The 13940-nt window shown below is 62.7% G+C and overlaps 1 protein-coding gene across 1 annotated transcript; it reads left to right on the plus strand.

The window, feature by feature from the left end:
- Positions 1 to 3234: 3234 nt before the first annotated feature.
- Positions 3235 to 11444, plus strand: LOC122905926 (galectin 3 binding protein). Its single transcript, XM_044247313.1, has 6 exons — positions 3235 to 3378; positions 4771 to 4851; positions 6191 to 6382; positions 6836 to 6967; positions 8046 to 8304; positions 10038 to 11444. The coding sequence occupies exons 2-6, from the start codon at positions 4800 to 4802 to the stop codon at positions 11089 to 11091; spliced, it is 1689 nt and encodes a 562-aa protein (XP_044103248.1). The 5' UTR covers positions 3235 to 3378; positions 4771 to 4799; the 3' UTR covers positions 11092 to 11444.
- Positions 11445 to 13940: the final 2496 nt, after the last annotated feature.

Genomic DNA, 13940 nt, shown 5'->3' on the forward strand with positions numbered 1-13940 from the left:
CTGGTCTTGATTGCAGAGTTGTGAGTTCAAGCCCCACACTCGGCATGGAACCTACTTAAAAAAAAAAAAAAAAAAAAGTTCAACTTCTACCATATGGCCGGGCAAGCCTATCCGTAGGTATTTTACACAAAAGAGAACAAAACTTACGTTCACACCAAGTGTGCTCCCCGGACGGTCCGAAGAGGTTTATTGTAACAGTGGCAACCCAGGAATGTCCCAAATGGCCTCAACACAGAAAAGCAGAAGCAAAAGGCAGTCCGTCCGTCTGGGGGGCAAGAACAGAAATGAGCCTGTAACTGGGATTTGCATGAATGCATGAAGCGTCATGCTCAGTAAAGGACCCAGATGCGAAACATTACGGACCGAATGTTTCTACTTCTGTGGAATTCTAGACACACAGACAGATCGGTGGTGGCCAGGGATGGGGGCTGCTGGAAGGGACTGACTGCAAAGGCGCATAAGGGCACTGTCGGGGTGACGAAGACGTTCTGTGTACCGTGGCTGTGCTCCCGGTTGCCGTCTGTATACCTGGGTCAGAACTCATTCACTCCACGCGTGTTATTGTTTGTAGATTGTTCTCAAGCCAATTTTTTTTTTTTTAAAAGAAAAGGTGTGGGTTTGAATCCCAGCGTCTGCCCTTCCAGCTGGATGCTGTCTCTCTGCTCCTCCGTTTCCTCGCCTACAGGGGGGGTTAAGAAGAGCAGCTGCTCCCAGCACGGCGTGAACATCACGCGTGTAGACAGTCCATGACAGTAGCTGGTGGCATGGACACTGGGCAGGAGGTGGGGTAGCCCACAGGCTGGCTGAGCGATCTCTCCTGCCTTGGTGGCGGTGGCTTCCTAGGGACAGCAGCAGCGTGCACACCATCACAGCCGGGCCCAGGCATCCGCGGTGTCCGGGGCTTTCAGCCTCCTTCTCTGACCTGAGCCACTCGGCGCTGGACCAGGCATCTCAAGTGCCAGGTCCGTGGTGCCCTTGCAGAAAGCCCTGGGGAAGCGGATACCCATACGCTGATCCCGCGAAGAGGCCCTGGTCCTGTATTTTATTCCCTTCCACTTGAAGGACTTCCGGGGCTAAGGCTTTGGCAACTTGAGTTTTATAAAGATTTTTTTTTTTTAATTTATTTGACAGAGAGAGATCACAAGTAGGCAGAGAGGCAAGCAGAGAGAGAGGAGAAAGCAGGCTCCCTGCTGAGCAGAGAGCCTGATGTGGGACTCGATCCCAGGACCCTGAGATGATGGCCTGAGCCGAAGGCAGCGGCTTAACCCACTGAGCCACCCAGGCGCCCGGCAACTTGCGTTTTAAACTTGCCGCTGGGAACATTAAAGAAAGGGAAGCTCGGTTAGAGTGGAGCGGGGTGGCCGGCAGGGGACGCTCTCCTGGCCGGCGCCCGTGGCTGCTGCAGACCCAGCGGGCGGGAGCTGCTTGTCCCCCACCACCTACATACCCCGCTCCTCCCCCGCGACAGCCCAGCCTGGGAGACACCCCCATGCCGCCAACTCCCGGTTTACCCCAGCGGCCTTTCTGATTCTAACGACCCTCCCTTCCCGCCACGTCAAAGAGCCTCCTCTGCGTTCCGTGGACCCGCCCGTGGCTCTGCCTTGGTTCCTGGTTCCAGGTTGCAGTTCGTGGCTCTTCCTGAATCAACGGGGTTTTGCTGGCAGGATAACCGGCTGTTATCTCTGTACGGGTTACACCACCAACACCTCCCGCAGGGCCTCCTTTGTCTCCTTTTCCTGATGGGCAACGTGTCTGGGGAGAGCCCCATGGGACCATGTGAGGAAGGTTCTGGAGGTTCTGTGCCCACAAACCTGAAGCTTCTAAATCCGGACGGATTCTCTGTCTCTTCCGCCAGCGCTATTTCCAGATGCCTGCAGTTTCCTTGGAGGGAGTCAGATGAACCCTGGTACCCCCCAAAACCTCATGTCTTGGGCAAAGAGCCATTAAATGCATGACCTCACCCCCGGGACCACAGGCTGCCGGGGAGACAGTGTGTCTCTGTCAGTGGCTGTCAGCCCTGGCTGCACATGGCAGCCACCTGGAAGGCTTTAAAATACCTGTGCCTGTCCCCACACAGAGACGGTGACTGAGTGGACACAGGCATCAGGAGTTGGTAAAATTCCCACCTGATTCTCACATGCAGACCAGGGGACGATCCGAAGGACCGCTCTCATCCAGAACCTTGGGATGCAGGTGACCAAAACATAGAGGGCGCAAATCCTGGGACTTGACCTTAACTTGAGGCCAGCTGGAGCCAGTGGCTCAGACCATCACATCAGGACCTGCTACTGTCTCTGTGTCCCGGCTCTGCCCCATTCCCCCAGAGGGTCCCTCCAAGAGGCGAAGCTGACTCTCACTGCGCTGGGTGCCCTCACGGGCCCTCCCTGACACCGTCCTTGTAGCAAGGGGCCCGCAGGGCTCTGAGCTGCCAGCTCTGGGTTCGACTCCGGCGGAGCCTGGGGTCCTCAGAGCACAGCCTGGGAGCGAGAGAGGGTGCTTCCCCGAGGGGAAACCGCGGTGCCACTTTCTCCCAGAGGCCAGCGATGGCCAGAAGGTGGGCTCCACGCTCTACAGCCACTCCAGAAGCTGCATCCCCTGCCCCGCCGGGAGAGAGACTCCGGGAGAACAGCTGGCCTCGGGGGTGGGTGACATCTCGGCTGATGACCAGCACAGGCTCTGGGGGACGCTGCTGCGTGTGGGGCCAGCTCTTCCTGGGGCCGGCTGCACATCAGGGCGTGTTGTCTCATGTCTCGGAGCCTCCCTCCCGCTGTTGGGGGATGGGTCCGTGTGGCCTCGCAGGGTGGGGCCTCTCTGGGGGGGGGGTCAGGCCAGCCGAGCGCTCAGAGCCAGGCAGACAGAGTGAGCGGCCATCCCGGCGGCATCCACCCTGCTGGCCACGTGCCAGACCTGGGACACGGCTCAGAGCGTTCAGGGGGAGCCCCCGGTCACACCGGCACAACCCTGCCTGTCTGTGCCTGCCCCCACTCCGCCTCCCCCTGTACCCCTCCCGCCCTCCCCCAACGCCAGCCCTGGGGCCCTTCCTGCTCGGAAGATTGTTGACGTTCACGCATGGCTCTTGGCCATCTTGCTCTGGTGATGGGCAGCTATGCCTCCCCGCTCGGCCCCCGCCACCCCGACACCCACCGTCGGAGCTGAGGGGGAGGAGGGGCCCGGGGAGTCTTGTCGGCAGCCAACCCCAGAAGAACCCCGAGTCAGGTGGTTTCTAGGAATCGAAACTAGACTGTTTTCTCTAGTATTTCCTGGGACCAGCCTGACCACACTGCACACTGGGAGGGTTTTCTGGGTGGAAGGACAGCCTGCAGAGGGAGCCTGCGGCAGGAAGGGGAGAGGCTCCAGGACAGAACTTGCCTCAGGCAGGTAAGCTTGTGCCTCTTACTCTCAGGTGGGTGTCCCTCTCTCTACCCAACATCACCTATGGGCATAATCTCCCCCTTTGTACCCATCTGGGGATCTGGTGCTCCTCCTCAGCCCAGGGACCATCACGGCTGCTCCCAGATCCAGAAGGTCTCTGTATGGACAGCTGCTCAGGTTGCTCACTACACAAGGACAAAGGGGCAAGCAGGCTTGGAATTCAGCCCAGTGCGCTTTCCCCAGTTGTGCATTTCGGCCCAGGCCTACGCATGTCTAAAGGAAAAATATCTTTTTTAATTTGCAAAAGGCACCAAATGAGCCAGGGGCAAGCAGTCCCTATCCCAACCGCACAAGTGGGAGAAGGAATCAGGCTACAGTAGGTGGCCATGAACACCCTAAGGGCAACCATGTTTGCGTACAATACACCAGGCATGATTGGCCATTGTTAATGCAGAAGCAGGGTGCTGTCTTGGGGTCAGCAGGCCCTGACCGGTAGGGGTGCCTGCAACAGCAGCCTCTTGCTGGGCCCAGGAGTGCCACGGGGGCCGTGAGATTCTCTGGAGCCCGAGAGACAAGGACTGGCTCGTCCATGTTCAGGACATGGCGGGGACACAGCAGGTGGAGAGCAGGTTGGAGCAAGCCCCAAGAATTCTAGAGAAGCAAGAACTCCAGGCAAAAGCTGGAAGAGCTGGGCCTCCCTGTACCCCCCTGTACCCCATCCAGACTGACTGTGCGGTCTTGGTGGCCCCAGTGTCTCATAGCCTTTGGTTCTTGGGGACACTGACCTCAGGCAGGTCCCCACCCAGGTGCCTGCTCCCCCAGCCCTTACCCAGCTGCAGAGTCCGACCCAGACCTCAGCCTTGATCCCCTGCATCACCCTCCCAGCCGCCTCCTCCCGCCCTCTCTGTCAGTCCTGCCTGGCTCTCTGTGGCCTCCTGACGCGTCCCCTCCCTTCGAGGGCTCACATACAGCTCTCCAGGCACTCCCCCAGGGGTCCAGTGGCCTGAAGATAAAGCCGACCATTAGCAAGGCCCACCAGACCGCTCCTGTCAGGGCCCTGCAGGCCCCCGATTCCTCCCTCCACCCTCCCCTCCCAGCCCTCCGGGCGGCCACACCCAGGGCCTGGCTCTCCGAGAGCGCTTTTGTGTTAACTGTCCTGCTACTCAGAGACCTCCCCTGGGCCCCCTTCTCTGGTCTGGGCAAGTCTTACTCCTCCTTGGAGGACCACCTCCCCCAGCAGGTGAGGGACCCCCGTCACCCTCACAGCTCAGAGGAGCAGGGACTGTGCCCGGCTGCCGTCCTCCACACACAGGGTCTAAACGGTCCTGGACAGACAGGGCCTGGTCCCAAGGGCTGTCCAGCTCTGCCTTCTGACTCAACTGCTTCCTTCCGCCCCAGGACAAGGGCCTCCCCTCCCAGGAGAGGCTATGGCTATCCCATTGCTCCTCTGGATGTGGCTGCTGGTGGCAGGGACTCAAGGTGAGTTGTGCCGTGTTTGAGAAGCTGCCATTCCCCCTTGAGAATCGAGGCAGCGTTCTGCTCGTGGCCTCGGTCGCTGGGGTCAGCCCAGGTCTTCTCTCCTGCTTGAAGCCCGGGTTATCCTAAGTGATGGTGGCTTGTAGGTTCTGTGGGGTAACAAGGGATTCTTTTTTTTTTTTTTTAAGATTTTATTTATTTATTTGACACAGAGAGAGATCACAAGTAGACAGAGAGGCAGGCAGAGGGGGAGGGGGAAGCAGGCTCCCTGCTGAGCAGAGAGCCGATGCGGGGCTCGATCCCAGGACCCTGAGATCATGACCTGAGCCGAAGGCAGAGGCTTAACCCTCTGAGCCACCCAGGCGCCCCATAACAAGGGATTCTTGATTTTTTTTTAAATTGTTTTTTTAAAGATTTTATTTATTTATTAGAGAGAGGGGGAGAGAGAGCAAGCACAGGCAGACAGAATGGCAGGCAAAGGCAGAGGGAGAAGCAGGCTCCCTGCCAAGTAAGGAGCCTGATGTGGGACTCGATCCCAGGACACTGGGATCATGACCCGAGCCGAAGGCAGTCGCTTAACCAACTGAGCCACCCAGGCGCCCCGGATTCTTGATTTCATCCCGTGGGAACCAGAGGGACTGAGCAGGAGGAGGCCATCAGACAGAGCAAATGTGGGGAGCGGGGGTGGGTGCATGAGTCAGGACCCTCCCACACAGTCAGACTTCCAGTGTTCTGGACGCTGGTCCTCGTCCTGTCTGCACCCCGGGCTCAGGAGACCCCGTGGAGCCTGTCTACTCCCCCAGCTGAGAACCGCCCTCTGACATGGCACCCGGCCCCTCCCTGATCCTGTCCCAGAACAGTCCCCCTGTGTCTCTGCACCCGACTCATTCTGCCAGTGTTTCTGGGGGTCCCTGGGCCTGCTGCCCCAGGACTCCCCCCACAGCCCTCCCACCGTCATGCGCTCAGTGCACCCCAAGGCCCATACACCCTCAGGTGGGGGCAGCGTGGGCGCCTCCTCCTCCCCTGTTCTTCCCGGGAGCCCCACCTCCCCCACCCTCAGGTGCTAGAGCCCCGGTTCCCCCTTCCGCCCCTTGTCTCGAAGACAAGAAAAGGTGCTTTACCCTCGAGGGGGTGCACGTCTCCCACTCCTCCCCAGTGTGGGAGCCCTCGAAGATGGATGGGGGGCTACAAGGCTACAGGGGCAGTGGGCACCCCCTGGGGAGGAACTTGACAAGGGACACTTCCAGGTGGGGGAGGTGACGCGCAGGTTCCCTGCTGGGACGGGGTCCGGGCTGCCTGGCCTCCATCCCTGCTGATGCCTGTGCCCTCGGGAGCCCCGCAGGCGCAGAAGATGGGGACATGCGGCTGTCGGACGGGAACACCCCCAGCGAGGGCCGCGTGGAGATCTTCTACAGAGGCCAGTGGGGGACCGTGTGTGACAACCTGTGGGACCTGACGGATGCCAGCGTCGTCTGCCGGGCCCTGGGGTTTACGAATGCCACTGAGGCTCTGGGCGGAGCAGCCTTTGGGCCAGGTAGGCCCGCCTGCCCCAGGAAGGGACCGTCACCTAAGACCCGCGCGCGTGGCCCTCCTCGCGGAGCCCTGGCAGACACTGGGGATCCTGTCGCCCTATTCCCTCGGGGCCCGCCCCTTCCTGAAACGCCCCCACCCTGAGTCTGGTGCCGGGCGGGTGGTTCTGATGACACAGAACTAGGCCGACTCCTCAGCAGAGGCAGCTTTGTGGCACAGAGTTCCGAGCTTAAACCCGGAGGCGCGCTCGAGCAGCCCCGGCTTCTACTGGGTGGGGACGGCAGGGGGGACCGGGAGGGATGGAGCGCCGCGGTCCCGTCACAGGTCAGGAGGCCCGCAGAGCGCTTCTCCTGTGGCCGCTCTCCCGCCTTTGCACGGCTTCTGGGGGGGCAGCCAGCGCACCGGCCCTTCCCCCCAAGCCTCGCCCAGCCCCCCATCCTCCTTGCTGTGCCACCAGGCACCGGCCCGGTCATGCTGGACGAGGTGGAGTGCACGGGGACGGAGCCCTCGCTGGCCAACTGCACGTCGCTGGGCTGGCTGAAGAGCCGGTGCAGGCACAGTCAGGACGCCAGCGCTGTCTGCACCAACGGTGAGCCCCGGGGCACACACGCCCTCCGCAACAAGTTCCCCTGGGACGCCCCCTGGCCCAGAGGGGACAGGACAACCTCCAGAGCCCACCCCGCCCAGCAGCGATTCCAAACTCCCCACCGCCCTCCAGTGGAGCGGCTCGCGGAGGCCGTGTTCCCCCCGGGCCCAACAGGCCAGAGCCGCGGGCCACCTGCCTGTTGCTGCTCTAAACCCCAGCCTCTCCCCGTTGTCAGTCCTCGTTCTGGAACGTGGAAGGTGGCTCCCACATGCCTGCACAGCAAGCACAGTGTGCCTTCAACCTGCCCCGTGGTGGAAGCCCGCCCCTCCCGCCTCTCGCCTGCCCCACGACACGCGCTGACCTCAGCAGGCGCTCTGTGTTCTGCCGTCCCCGAGCCCAGCGTCACTGTTGTCCCCTTGTCCTTCTTCCGGGCTTCACACGGGGCCAGAGGGCACATCAGGGCATTGATACGAGGATAGGGCAGCGGCGTGGAGGACTCGCGGTGGGGTGTGGGAGCGGGCAGGGCCGGGAGCAGTCTGGTGGGGAGCCCACGGTGGGAGTGGGGGCCGGAGGAATGGCGGGCTGAACCCACCTGGTTGACGTGACAGGACCGACTCACACCTGCCGGCGGCACAGACAGACCAGGTGGGCTTAGCTCTCAGCGCAGCGCTGGGACTGTCGCGGGGAGGGGGGCGCCGAGGAGTTGCTTCCTAGGCCTCGGTCCCTGAGGGAGGCTGCCGGGAACCCCAAAGCTCGAAACTGAGTTTCCGAAACACCCTCACTCTTCGGACCGTCAAACCAGGGAGAAGGTTTGGGTTCTTAGAAGGGGCTGCCTGGGTCACTGCTTGTTGGGTCCGGATTGTAAACGGTGGGGCCTCGGGCTCTGGAGGTCAGCAGGGGCCACCTGAATGTGGGGGAGCAGGGGAGCTGACCCGGGTGCTCGGCGGGGGTGAGGGCTCTGGGCCGCAGTCGGGAGCGGCACCCTGGGCTTTGGGGCTCGGAAGAGCCTGCGTCCAGGGAGGAGAAGTGCTCTCGGTGACAGCGCCCGACCTGACCGTATGCTCCCCTCCGCCCCTCCCAGAAACCCGGAGCACCCACACCCTGGACCTGTCGGATGAGCTCCCCACGGCCCTCGAGCAGATCTTCGACAGCCAGATGGGCTGTGACCTGTCCATCAGGGTGAGGGTGCGGGACCAGCAGCAGGAGGGCCTGGACCTGTGCGCCCACAGGCTGATCCTGTCTTCCAACCCCGAGGCCCAGGCCCTGTGGAAGGAGCCGGGCCGCACGGTCACCATGGAGGTGGACGCAGAGTGCCTGCCTGTCGTCAGAGACTTCATCAGGTGACCGCCCCCGGGACGGGGGTACCAGGGCCCAGGCTCGTCCCCTCCCACAGCGAACCCCAGGGCTACGGCGCCGAGCACACCGGTGCACTCAGGAACACACGCACGTGCACGGCACACACGCACTCACACACTCGCCCACACACACCTGCGTGCAACCACACTCATTCATGTGCACGCGCGCACTCTCGGTGCACAGGCCGGGCTTCCAGTCGTGTGTGCTCCACACTCACCGGTGTGCGCACGCACTCTCCCTGCCACACTTGTGTGCACACACCCATTCACACACTCCTGCGTAGATGTGCATACTCTGCACAGACACCCACGCTCACACACACACACACAGATAGACCGACTTTCACCAAACACTGCATAAACAACCTCCCAGAGTAACTGCCACTATTCTAAGAGGTTTCCAGTGCTCTGTGGGTTCCGAACTCACCAGGAACGAGATGCCTGGCCCGGCTCCGGGAGAGGTGGCTACAGGGGCCTAGGGCAGAGCTGGGAAGGGGCCCCGGGGGTCGCCCAGAGCAGGAGGCTCCTTGCACACTCAAGGCCGCGGGTCTCGGCCACTTGCCTCCCAACACCACATCACACAGCCTCTGGGGAGGCCCAGACATGCATGTAGTTGGGGAGAAATCGGGGGCCCAGAAACACCCCCCCCCCACCTCTTCAGTCATGCAAGGATGTGGTCGATTTCCAAGAACCCACCGCCCAGTTAGGAGTTCGTCCTCCTGCCCCTCACGTACTGACCTTGCTGCTGGGAAAGGCAGCACCCCTGTGACCCCAAATCATCACAAAGTCTTACCCAGGCCCTTGCACACAGCTGCGCTGTGCACGTGGTAGGCTCCGCAGCGCGCGGGAGCCAACGCCCCGGATGAGAAAACGGACACACAGGGGCCAGCCTGCCCTGCGCCTGGGCCGTCGCCCGCCTGCCAGGCCGCCCTGCTGGGGCCTCCAGGGGCCGGTGTTCAGAAAGCATCCGTTTAAGAAGAACTGTTCCTTCTTGTTCTTGAGACCTAAAGCTTTATACAGCGGGAAGCGACATTTAAGAGAAAACAACAAATGGCCGTGGAAAGAGATGAAAATGGTTTCTTTCCAGCCACATGAGAAGTCGGTAGCTAGCCTGCGCCCCTCCCAGCGGGGTCAGGGATTTCTGTGATATGTTTGAGGACGAGGGCATGTGCCTGTCCCACTCCCCCCCTTCCTGGGGCCAAGCTGGAGTCGTGCCCTGGGTCACCAGGAGCGGGGGCTCCCAGTTGGCAGGGGAAGCAGGTGAGGGACAAACTGGGGTGATGCTCATGTCACAGGGGCACGAGACAGATGCTGGGGACCGAAGGGGTCCGGCTGGGCTTGTGCAGGCGGGAAGAGGGGGCAGTGCCACACCACCACTCCGGGCACCTGTCCCCAGCCAAGGGGTCCGCAGTGACGGGGAAGGCGGAGAGCAGGAGGTGGTGGGGCGGCCTCGGTCACGGGGGAGGGACGGAGCCTCGTGCTCCGGGACCCTGGGAATTGCCTGTCTGTGCACATGGCTTTGGGTTGACCCAAAGGATAAATCCATGGGGCACAGATTGCCCCTCGCGATGGGTGGCACCCCAGGGGGTGTCCGTGGGTCAGTGGGCAGCACCTGGCCGACGGTGGTATGGGAGAGGCAGGTTCGGCACACGCCCGGGCACCCCATTTCCTGCAGGGGTGGGGGACGCCGGGTGCTCAGCTCTCGCTCCCCTTCCCAGGTACTTCTACTCCCGGAGGCTGGCCGTCTCCCTGACGTCCATGAAGTGCTTCCACAAGCTCGCCTCCGCCTACGGCGCCCAGCAGCTGCAGAGCTTCTGCGCCGGCCTCTTTACCATCCTCCTCCCCGAGGACCCCTCTTTCCAGACGCCCCTGGACCTCTATGCCTACGCCCTGGCCACGCGGGACCCCGTGCTGGAGGAGCTGTGTGTGCAGTTCCTGGCCTGGAACTTCGAGGCCCTGACGCAGGCTGAGGCCTGGCCGGCCGTGCCCATGGCCCTGCTGCAGGTCCTGCTGTCCAGGAGTGAGCTTGTCGTGCCCAGCGAGCTGGCGCTGCTGACAGCCCTGGACGTGTGGAGCCAGGAGAAGCAGCCCCCCCGCAGGGATGTGGAAGGCCTGGTGGAGCAGATCCGGTTCCCCATGATGCTGCCCGAGGTGCTGTTCGAGCTGCAGTTCAACCTGTCCCTGTACGGGGGCCACGAGGCGCTGTTCCAGAAGAAGATCCTGCAGGCCCTAGAATTCCACACCGTGCCGCTGCAGCTGCTGGCGCAGTACAGGGGCCTGAACCTCAGCGAGGACGCCTACCGGCCCCGGCTGTACACCTCGCCCACCTGGAGCGCCTCCGTCTCCGGCAATTCCCAGGTCTCGTCCGGCTATTGGAACGACAACTACCGGTCCTTCCAGACCCCACAGCACCCCAGCTTCCTGTTCCAGAACAAGCGCATCTCCTGGTCTCTGGTCTACCTGCCCACCGTCCAGAGCTGCTGGAACTACGGGTTCTCGTGCTCCTCGGACGAGCTCCCCCTCCTGGGCCTCTCCAAGTCTGACTACTCAGATCCCACCATCGGCTATGAAAACAAAGCCCTGATGGTCTGTGGGGGGCGCTTCGTGGCCGAGGTCACTGACTTTGAGGGACAGAAGGCCAGGATCCCCAGTGCCCTGGGCACCAACAGTTCCCGGAGCGCCTCCCTCTTCCCCTGCCCGGCAGGCTCCTTCAGCAGCTACCAAGCGGTCATCCGCCCCTTCTACCTGACCAACTCCTCGGGCGTGGACTAGACAGGAGCGCGGAGAACCCCGGGCCTCCCAGAGCCGCACACTCCCCGCCCCCCGCCCAGCTGCTTCCTGTCTGCAGCCATCCCCAACAGTGGCCACCAGAGGGTGCTCCTGCTTTCATTGATCTGAGCTTAGAGAAAGTACCGGAAGGTTTCAACAAATGCTTCCCACTGGGCCCAGGAGTCCCAGGACCACTCCCCACCCGATCTCCACACCGCTGCCGCCGCCAGGCTGGTTTCCAGGTGAAGCAGAGGGACCTGGGCTGGGCAGCTGCTGGATTTTCCACGCTGATTTTCACTCCCCTGTCCTCTGCTGTCCCCCATCTGAGATCACTAAAATGGCCTTGGGATTCCCAAGTTCCCGCGTTCGTGCGCAGTCATGAGTCCTTCCGCATGCGGGCCTTGGCGTGTTGGGCCCTGGGGCACAGAATGAGCAGACACAGGCCCTGTCCTCATGAAGCTACTATCTGGGGGTCAGGACACAAGTAGACAGACATGCGGGGTCATTAAAATCGGAGTGACAGGTGAAGGAAACCGGGGGGGGGGCGGGGGCTGGACCCACTCGGGGTTAGAGCTCTGTGGGGACATGAGGAGTGAGCAGCGGCACAGGAAAACGGGGGCGGGGGGGCGGGGCGGGGTGCGCTCCGGGGAGAAGGAGCGGCCGCTGCTCAGCTCCGCACCTCTGTCAATCCTCACGCCTGTGCAGGGACGGGGACCCCGTGCCTGTGAGAATGGGACCTGGAAGCAACCTCCGTGGCCCTCAGCAAGGTGGCCGGCCACAACACCCGTGACAGGGCGGCCCGGCCGGCTGGACGTGCTGAACGGTACCGGGCGACCCACAGACTCCAGGTGGCGGGCGGGGCCGAGTCTGGGGCCCAGAGAGAATGTCACCCCTGGGTTCTGGGTGCCCAAGGCCGCCCCCACAAAAGGGGGATGGGAACTCAGAACTGTCCCTGCTTCTCCGTGACACGCTCCAGGCCCAGGGTCCCTCGTGAAAGCATCTGGTTGGCTGAGCCCAGGCCACGACGCCCGCCACTCTCGGCCGGGGTCTGAGCATGAGCCTCTGGCCGGTCATGGCCTCAGGAAGGGGAGGCAGCACTCAGCTCCCCCGGTGGAAAGAACGGGGGTCAAAAGGTGGGAAGCCACGGCAGCAGCAGGACCCGCCCCATACTTCTTCCCCGCCCACCGCAGCAGACGCAGGGACACGATCCGCCCGCCTGACCCCCGCCACTGCCCCCAGCTCCGATGGCGCACCGGCGCCAGCTCTGCCGTCGTGGCCACTCCTGTGGCCCTCCCGTGCCATTGGTCATTTTGCTTTCGTTGCCGGTTGATGAGCCCGGTCTCTGCCGTCGGGCCCAGCAGCAGGTCAAGGCCGACAGAAAGCAAACGTTGGTGTCCATACGCCCTGGATGCAGCAGGACACGCCGTGGGTGCGGTCAGCCCCGTGGCACCAACAGCGGCTCCCCTCTCCTATGCTCCCCGGCCCCCGTGGCCCCTGCCTGTGTGGAAGCCCGCAGCCTGGCCATGGGAGGAGGACGCCCCCCCAGGTCTGCCTGAGTTCCTTCCCCGCTCCGTATGCTTTTGAGGGTCAGCACTGCTCCCCCAGCTCCCCTCAAACCGCCCTTCTCCACCCCCCTTGGACTGGCCCAAGGCCATGGTGAAACTGTCACCTTCCAACTCGGTGGGACGTGAAGGGGTCTCGTGGTAGAAACACTGGTCTCTTGGTGGGGGGCGGGGGGGCCTTTCCATGAGCAGTCACGAGACATAAACGTCCTCACCCTCTGTGACTTCCAAGACCTCTGTCTTCGTCCTGGTCCCCGGGCATGCCGTCCCTCCCCCACACTACTCCTCCCGTCCCAGGCTCTCTGACCAAACCCCTAGCCTTCTCCACAGGCAAGTGGCCCCAGACCCTCCTCTCTGTACCCAAGTGGAGAGTGAGATGTCGGCTCAACCGTCAGTCCCTAAGGGAGGGCGACGGCGCACAGGGAGCCCCTCCCACGTGGGGCTGGCCTGCCCTTTGCGCCTGAAGCCAGGCCCGTGTTTTTCCCCCCTCGAGGCTGTAGGGGGCCGGGGGAGGGTGGGCTGAGATGCAAGAGAGCCCCAGTAGGTGCGAGTCACCCATGCCTCCTGGGATCGCCGGGGCCGCCCACCTGCGGCAAGTAGCTCAGATCCTGTCTAGTTCCCGGAGGGCGGCCCGGGACATGCGTTCAGGTGCTGGGGCCCAAAGCTGGTTGTGGGTGGAAGAAGAGAGGTTCCCTGCTGAAGAGGGCGGGGCGTGACTTGACTCCAGACCCCCAGACACCTCTGGGGGTCCTCCTGCCAGGCCCCCTGAGCTCCCCAGGGCACCTTCGTGAAGCTCAAGCCCCCTGGGTTAGCAGCTCGTGAAGGCACCTGCCCTGGTCCTGCACCTCGTGGACAGCTGGCCACATCCTCCCCTTGCCGTCGGGAAGCCCTGGGTCTGTGTCCTCCGGCATTCAGGGAAGAGAGCTGACCAGGTCTGTCCAGCTACGAGCTACGGATTCACCACCGAGGTGCACACGTTGGGGTCCTGGGTCCCGGGTTCCTCCCTCGGTATCGCATTGAGGAGCTCATGGGTCTCGGGGGAGTCCCGTTGCCCATCGGCCAGCTGCGGTGGTTAGCATGACCCTCAGACGCACACACAGCAAACCAGACCTCTGGGGGAAGCACCTGTCCCGGGCATCTCTAGCGTCGGCTGCTCATGATGGAAGCCCCAAATAGCGGTGACTTACCCGAGATGCTTTCTTTTGCTCTCACACAGGAGAGATGAGGCCGTCTTTCTGGGGCGGGCACCTCCTCTCTCCCCGCCCCTGTCTCGGTCGTCTCGAGGTTACC

This window comes from Neovison vison, chromosome 5 (assembly GCF_020171115.1).
Source record: "Neovison vison isolate M4711 chromosome 5, ASM_NN_V1, whole genome shotgun sequence".
Taxonomy (NCBI): domain Eukaryota; kingdom Metazoa; phylum Chordata; class Mammalia; order Carnivora; family Mustelidae; genus Neogale; species Neogale vison.